The 14,479-nt window shown below is 47.8% G+C and overlaps 2 protein-coding genes across 2 annotated transcripts in view; one reads left to right on the forward strand and one right to left on the reverse strand.

Annotated features, from left to right (window-relative positions):
* The window catches only part of UPK1B (uroplakin 1B), a 38,066-nt gene that overhangs the window by 18,085 nt on the left and 5,502 nt on the right, over positions 1-14,479 (forward strand). The gene's annotated exons all lie outside the window — the stretch shown is intronic.
* Positions 5,561-14,479, reverse strand: part of ARHGAP31 (Rho GTPase activating protein 31) — a 57,174-nt gene continuing 48,255 nt past the window's right edge. The window contains exons 9-12 of the mRNA XM_005486128.4: positions 12,023-12,082; positions 10,572-11,192; positions 9,932-10,242; positions 5,561-9,032 (exon numbers count right to left, since the gene is read on the reverse strand). Of these exons, the coding sequence (XP_005486185.2) occupies positions 6,588-9,032; positions 9,932-10,242; positions 10,572-11,192; positions 12,023-12,082 (3,437 nt within the window). The 3' untranslated portion in view covers positions 5,561-6,587. The remainder of the gene's footprint in view (positions 9,033-9,931; positions 10,243-10,571; positions 11,193-12,022; positions 12,083-14,479) is intronic.

The raw sequence follows: 14,479 nt of genomic DNA on the forward strand, positions 1-14,479 counted from the left end.
GATGGTGCCTTGTGCCAGTCTCCCTTCCCTTCCCTTTGCTGCCAGCTGACCTTCACCCCCATCCAGTGGGATTCCAGTGGGATTCCAGTGAGATTCCAGTGAGATACCAGTGGGATTCCAGTGGGATGTCCTGCTGCCCAGAGCTGCTGGACTCCTGGGTTGCACTGGGGATGTATGAGACACCAGTGTCAAATGCTCCTTGGGGCTGGCTAAGGTTGATTCCTCATTAACAGCCAGGTTGGGAACTTGCTTAATCCTGGTTTTGGCTTAGCTGAAAGTATCCAAAATGTTATAGCTGTGGCTTCCAATACAACCTACAGAGGGTACTGCCCTGAGTCAGGCAGGCAAAAGAAACTGGCTGAAAGTGTTCAAGCACTGCCATGTGTTCAAGCACCCTGATTTAGGGCACAGTGCCAGTGCAGCAGGAGCAGGTCTGCAGTGTCCCTTTGGCCTAATTTCTAATTTTTGTAACCATGGGAATGCTGTGGGGCAGTCTGAGGTTCTCCCCTTGCCTTATGGCCAAGTCATTGCAAGACTGTGGCACAAAGAATGGGAAAATACTGGTTCTCATACAGCACTCATAATTGGCTCTGGCTAACAACAATTCCAGAGTTCAACAAACATGGTTTTCTCTCTCAATTTGTATGCCAGTTGCCATGGTAAGCAGGAAGCACAACCCAGGCATTTTCCTAAAGGGAAACTGAAGTCATGAAGGAGGTAGGAAAGGGAGTCAAGCCCTGAGTTCAGCTGCTGAGTAGGAAAAAAAATATTTCATTTAACCTGATGATTCATCTGCCTTTTAGGGAGAACAGTGATCAAACTGCACTGCAGACACATCCACTGAGGCTAAAAGCACAAAACACTCCTTTTTTCCCCTCTCTTTGACCCCAGGATGGAATAAGGGACACATAATAACAAAATTCACTTCCATGCTGCAGATCAGAGATTGGCTCAATGAGAGCCAAGGAACTAAATTAATAATTTGTTAAGTTCTTGCTTGTCCTTTACAAATCAACAGAAGTGCATACATGATGCACCAGCAGCCTTCATAGTAACTTCTCCTGTTCCAGCCTGGCTTCTGCTGCACAAGAACTGGGAGCACAAAGTTTTTTCATGTTGTACTCTGCATTGCTCTGCAATATCACAGGCAAGGCAGAATTCTGCAGGTGTGCTAAATAGGAGGACATTGCTGCACATCACTGAAACTTCAGCCTGGTAGAACTAGCAATGGTAAGAGGAAAGATTATTTTACCCTTGAAAATATTAAAGCATTTCAGATAACAGCAATTCCACAGAACTCTCCAAGCCCCCACTTAATTTTCAGAGCTGCAGTTGCTCTGCAGCTCCCATATCCTGCAAGCAGAAAAGTGTGTGGTCAGGGCCTAACCTCCAGTCCCCACCATCAAAGCCCACACAAACACAGATTAGTACCCTGGCCACTCACAGAACAAAAGAGGGGCTCAAACTCTGTGTCAGAGGACAACAAAAGCATTTCCACTGTACTCATATACCAAATCCAGAAAAAATTTAAATGTTCCCCAACATCACTAGGGCACAGATCTGTTTTTATAAAAACTCCAGTTTAATCTCATGGCTGAGACCTGGCAAAACATCTTTCTTTTGTGGCTGTTGTTTTCTTTCCTTTTTTTTTTTTGAACAATCATGCACAGAGGCAGGCAAGTCCACACAGAGGAAAAAAAGCTTAACAAAACTGCAATTCATCAGAGCTAGCAGGAAAAATAATCACAAAACCAGGGCCAGTGGGATGGAGACAGTCCTCTTCATAGTGTCCAGCTTCCAGCCCTTCTCTTGACCTGGCAGCAAATAACATTCAAAGGGAACTAGTGCCTGCAAGCACAAGATCCAAGGTCTGGACTGCTGTATGGAGCCCTCAGAAAGTTCTTGCCTTCTGCCATCCTTCCTTTCTGGGGCTGTTAAAGTCCTACTCCATCTCCAGTCCAACTCGTGGGAAGTTTTCCATTCCTTGCTTGGAGCAGAATTAGTTACCATCAGTAAGCCTTTACATCAGTTAGGAGCAAGCAAAGGTTAAACAAAATAGGGATCATCCCTAGAGATTTTTATTCTTTTTTTTCCAGAGATGGAGAGAAGCAAAAAGGACAACTGCAAAACCTGGGCTTGCCTGAAAGGCTGTATGTGCTTCAGTAGATTGTCTGCATTTTCAAGGCCTGGGGAGAAGCTTGTGGTGGAAAAATAAATCAGCCCTTGAACTCTGGTCTCCCCTGGTCTTGTCCCTCCTTTCCCAGGACAAGATCCTTCTCAGGAAGGCACATTCAGGCCTTCTGCCCACCATAGATTAACCAGAACTAATTAGCAACTCTGTGGGCAAAAAGCCACTTGATCTCACACTCTCAGTGCTGCAAACGTAGCAGCAGAAAGCAGTTCCATGCATCAGCCCAAGTTTCACAGATGTGTAAAATACTATTTCGGCAATTCCTTCATGTTAATTACATTTCCTTTTTAAAATACATTTACATAGAATGATCTTTTATATATATATATAGGTAGATATATATATATATAAAATTTTAAAATATTCACCATTACAGGTGTTTCAGAATCCATAAAGAAAGAAAAAAAATATTTTGATTGCACCATTTGGACGCTGGATAAGGGAAAATGTTGCAGACTTCACAGATGCTCTCTAAAACAGACTTAAGTTCCTCTGAAGCTCTAAAGGTGAAACAATAAGTACTTCAGTCTTTCTACAGTGATAGCATGAGATGGACAGCTCAGAGGACTGGGGTTTATAAGGTAAAATATAACCTTCATTTCTGTTTACTCTCGTGCCTGTGAGGCAGCTCCCACACAAGCTAACATTGTCCATGTCCCTCCTTTCCATCAGGGATTCTCACCTTTGCCAGCTCAGCCATTTCACTCTGAGCTAGTTTAAGAGAAGCTGCACCAACCCTCTGACTACATGGGAAAAGAAATTTACTCACTTTTCTTCCACTTGTAATAGCCCACAAGCAACACATGCTGGTGATATTTTGTCTTGTCTGATACTGGGGCCATCTGCAAACTGCGCAACAGCCTTTACTTTTCACAGTCTCAGGAGAATTGAAATGTACTGCAGGGTCTCTGAAGTGATCCTTGTGGAGCTGCAGATGATGAGCCAGTCTGTTTAGGAAGGTCCTTTCAATAATACCAAGAAAAACCAGCTTGCTCACCTGGGCCAAACTCATCTCCCATAAATCCAATCTATCCTTCATCATAATGCTTCACATATAAATGAAGGAAAAACAGAAACAAAGCCCCCAAACAAACAAACAAAAACAATAAAAAACAAACCCAAAACCAAGGAGAAAAAACACAAGAAAGAAGAAAATCCTTTCTTAAAGAGACCTGGTCTGACCCTGAAACTGACACTGGGGATGGCTTGGTAAAGCTGGATCTCAGGAAGATCCTACCACCCAGCCAGCACCATTCAGAGGGAGGTGGCATCTGTCTCCTGGCCCTGCCCATCCCCAGGCTCTGGCCCTTCAAGCTGACTGCAGGTACCAGTATCAGCATTGACCCAGCATCAAACTTTACAGACTGCAGAAAGCTGAATCTGGAGCTGAGAACAACAGGGCACCTTGCAAGAACATGCTTTCATCTCTGCAGGACCTGAGGCTATATTTTAAATGTTGCGGATACATCAGCTGGAGATGAAATTGTAGATAAGCAATGGGATCAAGCAACAAAATAGAGATATCATCGCAGCATCTCTGCTTAATTAAAATCCAGGACCCAGATCTGAGTTCAAATTCTGAAATATCCTTAAAAAGTACAGTCTGGATATAGATCTTACTTGAGGCTGATCTTCAATATCAAGTAAAGATTTCTAATAATTTTCTCTTGCAGGAGTTCTACCACTTATGCCAAAAGCAGTATTACTTACTGGAATGCTGTTAAGAGTTGAGACAGTGTATTATATACAAATTGCCAGACCTCATTTCTTGTTCATAGATCAGCTTATATGAGAATAAGGAGGTGAAAAAAATGGTTGTAACATGCCAAGGTTTCATCACATTTTCTTTTCCTTCTGATGCATTACTTTGTGAGCTTCTTTAGGTCCCTTCCAGCTGCCTTGGCAGTCAAAACTTCTAGGACCTGAGAGACTATAAGTCCTTGTCCAAAGCAAACTCTTTTGTTGATGCCAAAAAACCTGGGCATCATTTCCACAACTTTTACTTCCTCTAAAGCCTTACCACAGTACTTCGTATCACACCTTCCCTTTGTCATTAACCCAGCCATGGTGATCAAAATCTCTCTCATGAGGCAGTGCCATGTATATGCAGTGTGGAGCTGTGCTAACTATGAGGAGCATGAAGGACTGGAAATTCCCTAGTTTTAATAAGAGGCTGCACAGACATATTATGGTCTGGGAGTAGAATAATACAATTGTCATGAAGCTGCATATTCTGGGCCTGCTGTCCACAGCTTGCCCAGGTAAAGCATAGGCTGCTGCCTGTGAAAGAACATGGATCCAAACAACAACTCCAGGCTCTCATCTGGTTTAATAATTTCCCTCAACAAAACTGACAGCACAGATTTAGTTTTCTGCTCTGTTCCCATGTGGTACTTTACACAAATAAAGAGTGCAGTGGGGAGGATCAAAGACTGCGGCTCGTGACAAGGAAAATCCCTCTTGTTTTTCACATTCCCTTTGGAAATGGAAGGAGAAAATTCTTCCTGAAGAAGAAGAAGATGTATTGCTTGTGTTTGTGGGCCCATAACTTCTCAAAAATACTCTGGCATATCTCTCCTTTTGCAATCAGAGAGTTCAGAGAAAGCACTGCATGGGGGGCTCAGGGCCCTCCAGCCACAATGGCACTAATAAAGTGACACAGTCTGCACAGACCAGGAGCTCATGGGGTGAGTTTGCTAACCACTGGAAATTGCCAGCACTTCACAAAACAAAGCCCTAAACACACGTCTTTTGGGAAATTCTGGCTGACACTCATTGTGGTGGCCATAGCACTTCCTAAGAGCTTACTGCCTAAAGTACAGCCCATCACAGCCACCTGAGGGCCTGCAGACAGACATCTCCAGGAATAATGGCCCCTGCAAGCACCTTACAGGGACAATCTCAGTGCTGGCAGCAACACCTGTGTTCCCATCTCCTCTCTAGTCACCAGTGACTCTTAAATTGCAGAGACAGCACAGGCTGTACCTGACTTTGCCATCACCCACAGTCATAGATCAGGCAATAGATGAGCCTGTGGTGAATGCAGAGTTAGAGGCTTTATAAAGGAAGCTTTAATTCTATTCCCATGGCAGCTGTTGCATATCTGAACACGTATTTGCCTGTAACATTAATGTTTCCTTCAGGAGAGAGTTTAATTCACTTCAAATCCCCCTCTCAGGACTTGTTCATGATCTGTTCTGCAGTCCCACAAATCATCCTCTTTACCATACTCTTAATCAATCTGAAAGCACTGAGGTCCAGGGAGGTGGCAACCAGCCACACTCTCAAAGAAACAGTGTAAAATCATAGGAGAGGAAGTTTAAATGGAGAAGAAGCACCTGGGGACATGCCACACAGTGGCAGAGAGTCAGAGTCAGAGATATGTCAGTCAGGGTGCCAGAGGGCAATAGCCCAAGGATGTAGAGATAAGGAGATCTTCTTGCTTTTCTCTGCTGTTGGCAGTGTGGAGCTCAGCTGGAGACAGCTGCAGAGGTGTCATCTGGCTCTAAGCAATGATGAACATGGTTGATCCTGGCCTTTGGTGTGACCTTGCCTTGGCTTTCAGTGCTTTCATCCTGAGGCGTCTCCATGCTGGGCAGCCAGCTGCACACTCATTCCTCACCGCACCCACCTTTTGTGCCCAGGGAAGGAGAGACTGAGCACTCAAACTCGTGAGCAAGACCTGGAAGACTGCAAGAACAACTAGGCCTTTCCTGTCCAGCTGCTTTCATTCCAGCCCTTGCACAGGCTGGAAAGAGCACATCTCTGATGCAAGGAGAGAGCTGGAGGCAGCGTCTTCAGGTTGTGTGTGTGTTCATCACTGGAACACCCTTGGGTGCCTCACGCCCTGTGTGATTTGCTCATGCCAGCTTCACTTGCCTCTTCAGCTACCCCCAGCCTCCTGCACTGTGTATTTACACTGTGTAAATTAGAAAGTCCTTCATTGGAGTCTGGGAAACAATGGTAGGAGTTCCCAAACATCTGGACTTACCTCCTCAGCAGATGTTGTGCCCTGCACCCTGAGCTACAGTGTTTTGTAGCAATGTTTCCTCTCAGCTCTATATCACAATTATACAGAGATTTACCTTTCCTTTTTTCCATACGGAGGATGAGACTTTCACAGGGCTTGTTAGAGAACAGGTGTGATAAATGCAATTCCCTGGGACTGGTTTACCATAAAAAAAGCAGACAGTGAGGGACTAGGCAGGAGCAACGAGGGGAATGAAAAGCAAGACAAAGATACCATGACCTTCCATAGCAAAAGCTTTGCAGGAAACCGTAAAGGATTCAGGCCCATCTTGCACAGAATAGTTTTAACAACAGCAAAATGGCAACAGAGTTGGTCTTGGACACTCCCATTCCAACCATCACAGAAATGGAATAGGAGGAGCAGCTGCTACTCAATCTGCCTCCCACTTCGTCCATCCAGGATCACGGAGCGCCTCTGGGGCTGGTAGAAGCAGCTGGTGGAGGTCTCCAGTCTCTGGCCATTCTTGGGGATGGTCATTTTGTTCCGCAGTGTCACGCCCGCGGGGTCGGACAGATCCCCACAAATGGGGCTCAGGGAGGAGCTCTGCGTGGGGCTCCTGATGGGCGACAACAGCACCCTGGAGTCTGCTGAGGACGCGGGGTGGTCCATGATGGGGAAAGGGGGACTGAAGAGAATCAGACTCTGCGGCCTCCCGGGCCTAGATCTGTACGAGGGTTTGGAGAACCCCGATGGCCTCTCTATCTTTGAAGACTGTGGGTTATCTCCAGCTGCCTCCCCACCAGAGGTGCGCTTTCGGCGCAGAACGGGGGCATCCAAAGCAGGATGGTGACCGGACTGAGACGGCTCCAGTGGAGAGCCCAGGCTGCCATGCCAAGGGCAGGCTGAGTCCTTTTGTGCTGGGTCACTGTTTTCTTTCTCTGCTTTGGCTTTCTTCTCTGTCAGCGGGCTCTTGGGGGCCTCCAGGTGGCTCCATGCCACCCGTGGAGCTGGCCTGATGGCCTGCTTGGCCTCTGATTCCTTCTTCTCAGTGGCTGGAGCAGCATTCTGAGCCTGCAGGGGCTGGGGGATCTGGGTGTACTGAATCTTGGGTGGTATCACAGGCACTGCTCTAGCCTGGCACATCTTAATCATGAAGGAGGTCCTGACTGCTGACACACTGACGGGGGCAGAGTTACGACGGCCGGTGGTGGCGTGGGCCACTGCCAGGTAATCCAAGTCTAGATCCACGGGGGCATTGAAACAGGAGCCCCAGGGAACACCCCGAGCAGCAGCAGGGCAGTGTGTCGGCAGGGATGGGACAGAATCACTGCTCTTCACTTCTTTCTGCCCATACAGGAGGTTCCCAGGGGCAGATGGCATGGACAGGCTCTCAAACGTGAAGAAATCTGGGGCTGGGAGGAGTGAATCCAAGTTGAGGGATGAAGGCCTGGTCTTTATTTTGCGAGGTGTTTCTTCACCTTTATTGCTCAGCTGTGACTCAGCGGCAGAACACAATGCTTTGGTGACAGTCTCTCCTCCCAGGGCAGTGTCCTGAGAGATGGAGAACTCCTCCTTTGTGTTCTTAGTCTGTGAAGAACTGCCTGGGCTATTTTGGTGTGGGAAAGACAACTCAAGCTTTGGGCTCCAAGGGTTTTCTTTGCTCACATGCACTTTCTTTCCCTCTGTCTCCAAAAGAGGGACTCTGGAGGGTCCTGCTTTCTCACCTGGTGCTTTCTCCCTGATAAGGGGGTACTCAGGTTTTGAAGGCTCTTCTGGAGGACTTGGGCCATTCTCATCTTGCATCACTTTGCCCAAAGCAGAGGGGGACGTGGATGGTGTTTTGGACAGCTCACAAGTCACTGAATGCAGCATGTCACCGCAGGGCTGCTGCTGGTCAGGGGCATCTATGAAAGAGAATGGGGTGGCCCACAGGCTCAGCACCGTGTCTTTGCTGTCCAGGGAGAGGCTGCGACTGAAGCGCGGCCTCAGAGAAAGGCTTGTCTCTGCCCTCTGCCTCTGTGGGTGAAACTCCTGCGTCATCTTCTCCTGAATGTCCTTAAAGGTGGGGGAATGGAGAGGGCTTGTAACCCACTGGTGATCCTCCCAAGGCTCCACAAGTTCTAAGCTCTGCACATTATCTGTCCAGGCATCCTCATCATCCTGGTCAGCAGCATCCTGGGTTCTGCTAACAGCACTGCCTTCCTTCCCCTCCTGGATTCCAGCTCCACTCAGTGCCTTGGAGGAGAATGTGTCCCTTTCATCAGTAGTCATTATCTCATGTTTCTCCCTCTCAGTCTGGACTCTGGTAAGACCATCCTTTTCCCTCTGGAGCTGGTAAGTGCCTTCTTTTTCTTTCCCTGATTCTGGACATGCTCCTTTGGAACAAGATAATCCATCACTAGTGGCAATCTCACTAAATTCTGATTGACCATGAAGTGTCCAGTCCGGGGTAGGAGTGAGACATTCACTCCTGCTCTCTGCCATTGACTGGTGGTTCTTTGGAGTGGCTGAGCCCATTGGAACTGTGCCCGGTTTGGGTAGGGCTGAAACAGCACTCTGCTGTGCAGCTGCATCAGACTGGCAGCTGGGGAGGCTGTCTTGTTGCTCCGTGCCACTGGCACCAAATAAAGGCACCTGAGTTATCTGTGGTGCTCTGCTTTCAGATTTCTGCTCAGCGAGTGTGGGACTCTGCCCTGGGCCGGAGCAAAGACTATCTGTTTGTTCTGAAGAGGAGGATTCGGAAATTGGGCTTGTCTTGGGAACAGCTGCTGGCAAGAGCAAGAGCTCCTCTTCAGGTTCAATGATTTTCAGTTCCTGCTGTATGTCTGGCCACAGTGGTTCTAGAAGGGCATTCGATGGGTCCTCCTCCGCCTGAAAAACAGAGGAAATGCCATCACCTGGGAGCTCACAACTTCCCAGTAAATACCCCTCCATCTTCCCCAAATAGCCCTCCTAGAATAGCCAGGCTCCTGGATGAGCATGCTCATGGGTACAGAAACACAGACATACAGACTGCTACCAGTTCAAGGAAGAAAATGCATCTATAAACAAGTGGGTTTATGGAGGAGAAGGTCTGAGGTGCAGCCAAAGGGAGGCCTGGACAGACATACAGAAATAGTGAGCTGAATGAGTAGCTGGAATGTTCCAGCCCATTTCTCAGCAATTCCCATTCAGGCTCGCTTGGCCTTGCCAGAGAAAATGCATTCCCAAACTGCACACAAACTCGAATGAATAATCTATTCAAGGAGATATGCCAACAGATCTTTAAATAGCTGTCCAGAGATGAGTATCGCTGTAAGAAACTTGGTGAAAAGGCTTTGCTAGAGATACAGAGGAGGCAAAAAATAGTAAGAATTTAAAAAATAAAATTGTGTGTAGAGAATTGGAGTAAAAAGGACTGTTCAGGCTGTCCAGGACAAATGGGACAGCAAAAATAGAAGGGGAATTCAGAGACCACGGGTCAAAATGTTCAGACATCCGGACAGTCTCACATCTGGAGAGTCTCAGAGCAGACAGATGGTACAGACTAAAATTCTACAGTTACAGGAAAAGATGACCAAAAGGGGACAGTAGGTAGTTACATAAAGGTAAATCACCACATGGAGATTTCACAGAAGTGAAATAAATCAGTTAATGGTCAATTATTGGTGCTGTTTGGCCTAAGTTACAGATTGAGTTTTCACAACTACAGACACACAATGAAACTTTAAACAACCTCCCAGTCACCACCACAACATGGTCCCCCACCTTTCTCATGCCTTCTTCCTTACCACATCTCTTAGGCGTGATCCTCCTTCTGTCTTAGCCATCTCAACCTCCTGTTGGTCACAGCTGCCTTCTGAGGAGACATCCTTCATCTTGAGCTGTCCTTGCTCTGCTTTGTCTGCTGGGAGTGGTCTCTTATGGAATTCTGAAGCTGGTGTTTGTTCCAAGGTGGGATTCTGCTCTGAGGACTGCTGGGGGCCACTGGTGCTGCTTGTGCAGCTGCTTTGCCCATGTGTCTCCTGATTTTCTGCTGCTGGCTGTGGCATTTCCAGGGACTCAGGTTTCCCAGCTGCCGCCATCTCCTCAGGATGAGAGCCTGGGTCAGAAACACAAACAAATGTAACTACTTGAGACTGAAAACCTGTGCACTGGGACATAGCAGTGCTGCCAAGAGCCAACACCAACTAACAAAGCTGGAGAGCTCCCTCCAGGCACAACCAGATGTTTTGAGGTCACCCACTTCCCCAGGCTCCTTACTGCAGCAAGGACGACGCTGACCTGCTATCAAGACAACACCCACCCTGCTATGGGTTAGTTTCTCTCCTGCCACAAGCTCAAGCTGGAGAAACCTCCACAGCACCAAGCTGCAGGGCACTTCCAGCAGCCCAGCTGAGGATCCATGCCCCCCTCCTTAACACAGCTTACCTCTGGATGCTGCCAGTGGCAGAGCTGGCCCCGGCTGTTTCTCCTTGCGCTCCGCAGCCTGCTCTGTCCTGGTGTGGGCCCCTGGCTCCAGAGCAGAGGGGCTCGTGCTCTCCACCAGAGAAGACAGCTCCTCTAGGCTGGAAAGGGAATGCTTCTCCTTGGTGGGCAGGCGGCAGGGTGTGCTGTTGGTGCTGATGACCGCCGATACCCTCAGCGGGACAGAGACAGCAAACGGCTCCGAGATGTTCAGGGCTTTCCTCTGGTGATGAGGAGAGGCCTCCAAGGGAAAGAGGCTGCTTGGGAAGCCTGACTTGGTGGCTGTTTCAGAGGTGTAGAACATGAGCACTCCTTTGGATGCAGTCTGCTCATTTTCAGCATCCTCTGCTACCCGGAAAACCTTCAGCTGCTCCGGGGCTGACTTCACCTGCGGCGTGCGGGGAAGACCTCTCTCTCCACCCAGCTCTGAACTTCCTCTGGCCCCCATGGCAGATCCTTCCCGCTCCCACTCATTCTCCTTGCTGAGGTCATACGAGCTGCCTGTGCCTCCTGTCCGTATCTTGGTGGGAACAAAGAACCCTCCAGTAGTCACTGACCGCTTGAACCTGCTTTTGTCATCCTCCCCTAGAGATGGGAACAGAGGAGCAAGTCAGTGGGAAGCAAAGAACTAGCAAACAAACTTCCTCTGTGAGGAGCCCTCCTCAATCCCTCCAGGGATGAGTCCTGCCCTGCTGAACACTCAGATTTCCCCAGATAGATGAAGCCAAGTGGCACTGAAGGCTTTCTGTGCTCTAGCCTAGGGCTTCCTTCAAAACAGGTAGGCAGCACAGGACTGAATGCTCTCCAGTGGAAGTCAGCTCAGACTTTTATTAGACACCCTTCTCCATCCAATGCAGCCAAGTCTGGGGCTATCACACAGTGCCCACAATGCACACACCAGGCTTTGTCACCTTTTTGTAAGGCTCTTTCACCTCCAAATGGGATTTTTGTGCCCAGAATAACCAAGAAAGAAATCAAAGCAGTCCAACTGCCAATAAAGATGCAGCCAAACACAGAGGTAACTCTCAGGTGGATGCACTGAGATAAACAACACAGAAAAGAATAAAAAATGCACGCACACAGAGGTGGGGACACATGTCAGCAGCCATGGCATAAGTACAGGAAGATACACAACCTGGTGAGATAGACACAGACTGCTCATCCACTGAGGGTGGTGAGACTCTGGAACAGGCTGTCCACAGCAGCTGTGGATACCCCATCCCTGGAAGTGTTCAAGGCTTGCTCAAGTATTGGTACCACCTGGTGCAGTGGAAGGTGTCCCTGCCTGTGGCAGGGGTTTTGGAACTAGAGTCCCTTTCAACCCAAACCATTCTGTGATTCTGTGATCCATGCTGCTGAGAATGCAGAGCTGCAATCCTTCCCCCTACAGTACAGGTGGGCTATGGATGTCTCACCTTCCACTGGCAGGGAGCACAATGAGTCCATGCTCTTTGCAGGCCGGATAGTTGCTTTTTCTGTGGAAAAACAGTTGTGGAAGCAGGTATCAGATCCTGTGGCTTTGCAGGCTTCAGCCCATAAAGATCAAAGGCTGCATACATATAGACAGGCATGCCAGGCAGACATTTTCCATTTCCAAGCACTCCCCCATGTATCTACACCACATGGCCTATTACCCACAACACTTGTCCACACAGCTGGGGATCTGCTAGTGCTAACAACAGCTTTGCACCTGCTGGACATGTGGAGAGCTATACTTAACCCAGGCAGACAACACCACCTCCACTCTGAAGCAGTTAAGCATCCCCAAAGCTGCCATGTGCCACTCCCCTCCCCGACTTAGTCAGGCTATTGGTTGTGGGGGACTTTTTAACTAAACTGACATAAATGCCTTATCACCTCTCATTCCTGATAGCAAATGTTGGGTTATTTTTACGTTGCACTCCCAGCTCTTTTGCTGATGTGAGCATACCCTGCCTCCAGCAAGAACTCTGGAAAATTTCTGAGGGCAGCGAGACCTATTTTGCTGGCCATCCTCACTGGACTTGCTTGTCCAGAAACAAGCTGTTGTTTGTTACTATACACTCTACAGGTCTGTTCCTGAGTGGCTTTGGAAGCTTGTAGCTGTTACTGCTCTGAAAAAGGAAGGGAGGTGGGGAAATGTAGCTGCCAAGGAAGACAAGTTAGTCTCTGGCAGCCCAGAAAGGGTCCATGGAGATCTGGAAAATGTCTGGGAGTAAAGTTTGCTGTTTACAGAGTTGCACAAAGTAGGTAAAGCAGAAAGTCAGCAGGCTTGTTGGACTTCATTTGTTTATATAATTGAGGCTTCTGGCTCTGACTCTCACATGAGCATAGGAGAAACTCCAGCTACTTTTTACATTTATATGGAGTCCTGGCTACTTTTTATGTTCATAGGACGTGATGTCTTGAGCACTGTTTCCGCTTTCCAGGAGGAACAGAATTCAAGCTGGGGAGCTGTGTTAAGTCACATTTTATGTGACTTACAGATTTGTGTGCACAGACTCAAGCTGTGCTAAAGCATATGCTGAGTTTCAGCAGCAACTTTGTCTGTTCCCTCACATGAGGCTGTAAGCAGAGAGCACTGAAAAATGTAACCCAGCAGCACAGAAAGGCACTGCTTCAGTGCTGAAAACTCTGCACAAGGCTGTGCATCTGTGTGTCCTGCTGGTGAAGGTGTCCAGCCCCTGCCACTCAGAGCTGTCCTTGGAGCAAGGCTCAGCCTCCATGATCACTGGGGCTGCCATCCTTCCTGGGCCTCCTTGGGCTAGCGCTATTTTGGGACAGAGTATTCCTTATCAAAGTGAGAAGGTGATCACGTGATCAAAATAGGATAGAGAGCTATTTTGAAGTCTGTCATGGCCACGCTGTGTGAGGCCATCTGTACATGCAAAACATGGGGAAGGCAAGGGTCCAAAAAGAGCTGGATCCAGTAGTTGGCTTCACACTCATTTCTGATCTGAATACAGTCTCTCCTATATGTGGTGGTAGCTAATGATGCCAATATTAAATGTTTTATTTGAAGTCCTACAATGTTAGGCAGTGGTCCTCCAAACACCCGCTCCTGAAGTCATGAGATTTTATAAAGAAAAAATCCACTTTCATCTCCCTACAGAAAACAATTCCTTGACTTGGAGATACTAAAAAAAATCTGGAACATATAAACCCAAAACATTTCTTTATGAATTCAAAATAAAAGGGCATGCTTTCTTTTTAAGATTGTGATTACTTTTGAGTCAAGTTCATGATTTTTAGAGCTTGAGTCATCATTTCTTAACACTGGGAACTGGTACTGCCATGTGATTTTCTAGGAAGCAGAGTGTTTAGGAGATTGCAGCCCAGGAGAGGTTAGAACTTGGGATTACAGCCAGAAGAAAACACAACTTCTCTCTTGTAAATTCTGCAAAAGCAATGGCTTCCCTCAAAGTGCTGAGAGACAGAGCTGAAGGCACTCCTGGTGCCTCATTTTTCACAAAGACACTGAATGTAGTTGGTTCTTTAAAGTCCTTTAGTGGAAGGACAGCCTGGAAGGACAGCCTAGAAAGACAGCCATTCATCCAGCCCCATGTAATGAGCCTCAGGAGACAGAGACTGGCTGGGCTGGAACAGTGGACGAATCCAAACCTACACAACATTTCCTAGTCCCCAGACTTGACAGCTGGACAACAGGAGCCCGTTTATCAGGTACCAAAATGCAATATTTGCTGTAGCTGTCTGTCCAAGCCTCCTGGAAGGGTGTTTCTTGCCATCACAGGAGAAAGATGTGCATGAAACCAGGCAACAAGCAGGACCCCATTAGACTATCTCAAGTCTATGGCATTAGTGACAAGTGGATACTGGCTGTCCCATGCTACCAGCAGCACAGGAGAAAGCCTCAGAGAGAAACATTCAGCTGT

This window comes from Zonotrichia albicollis, chromosome 2, assembly GCF_047830755.1.
Source record: "Zonotrichia albicollis isolate bZonAlb1 chromosome 2, bZonAlb1.hap1, whole genome shotgun sequence".
Classification (NCBI taxonomy): Eukaryota; Metazoa; Chordata; class Aves; order Passeriformes; family Passerellidae; genus Zonotrichia; species Zonotrichia albicollis.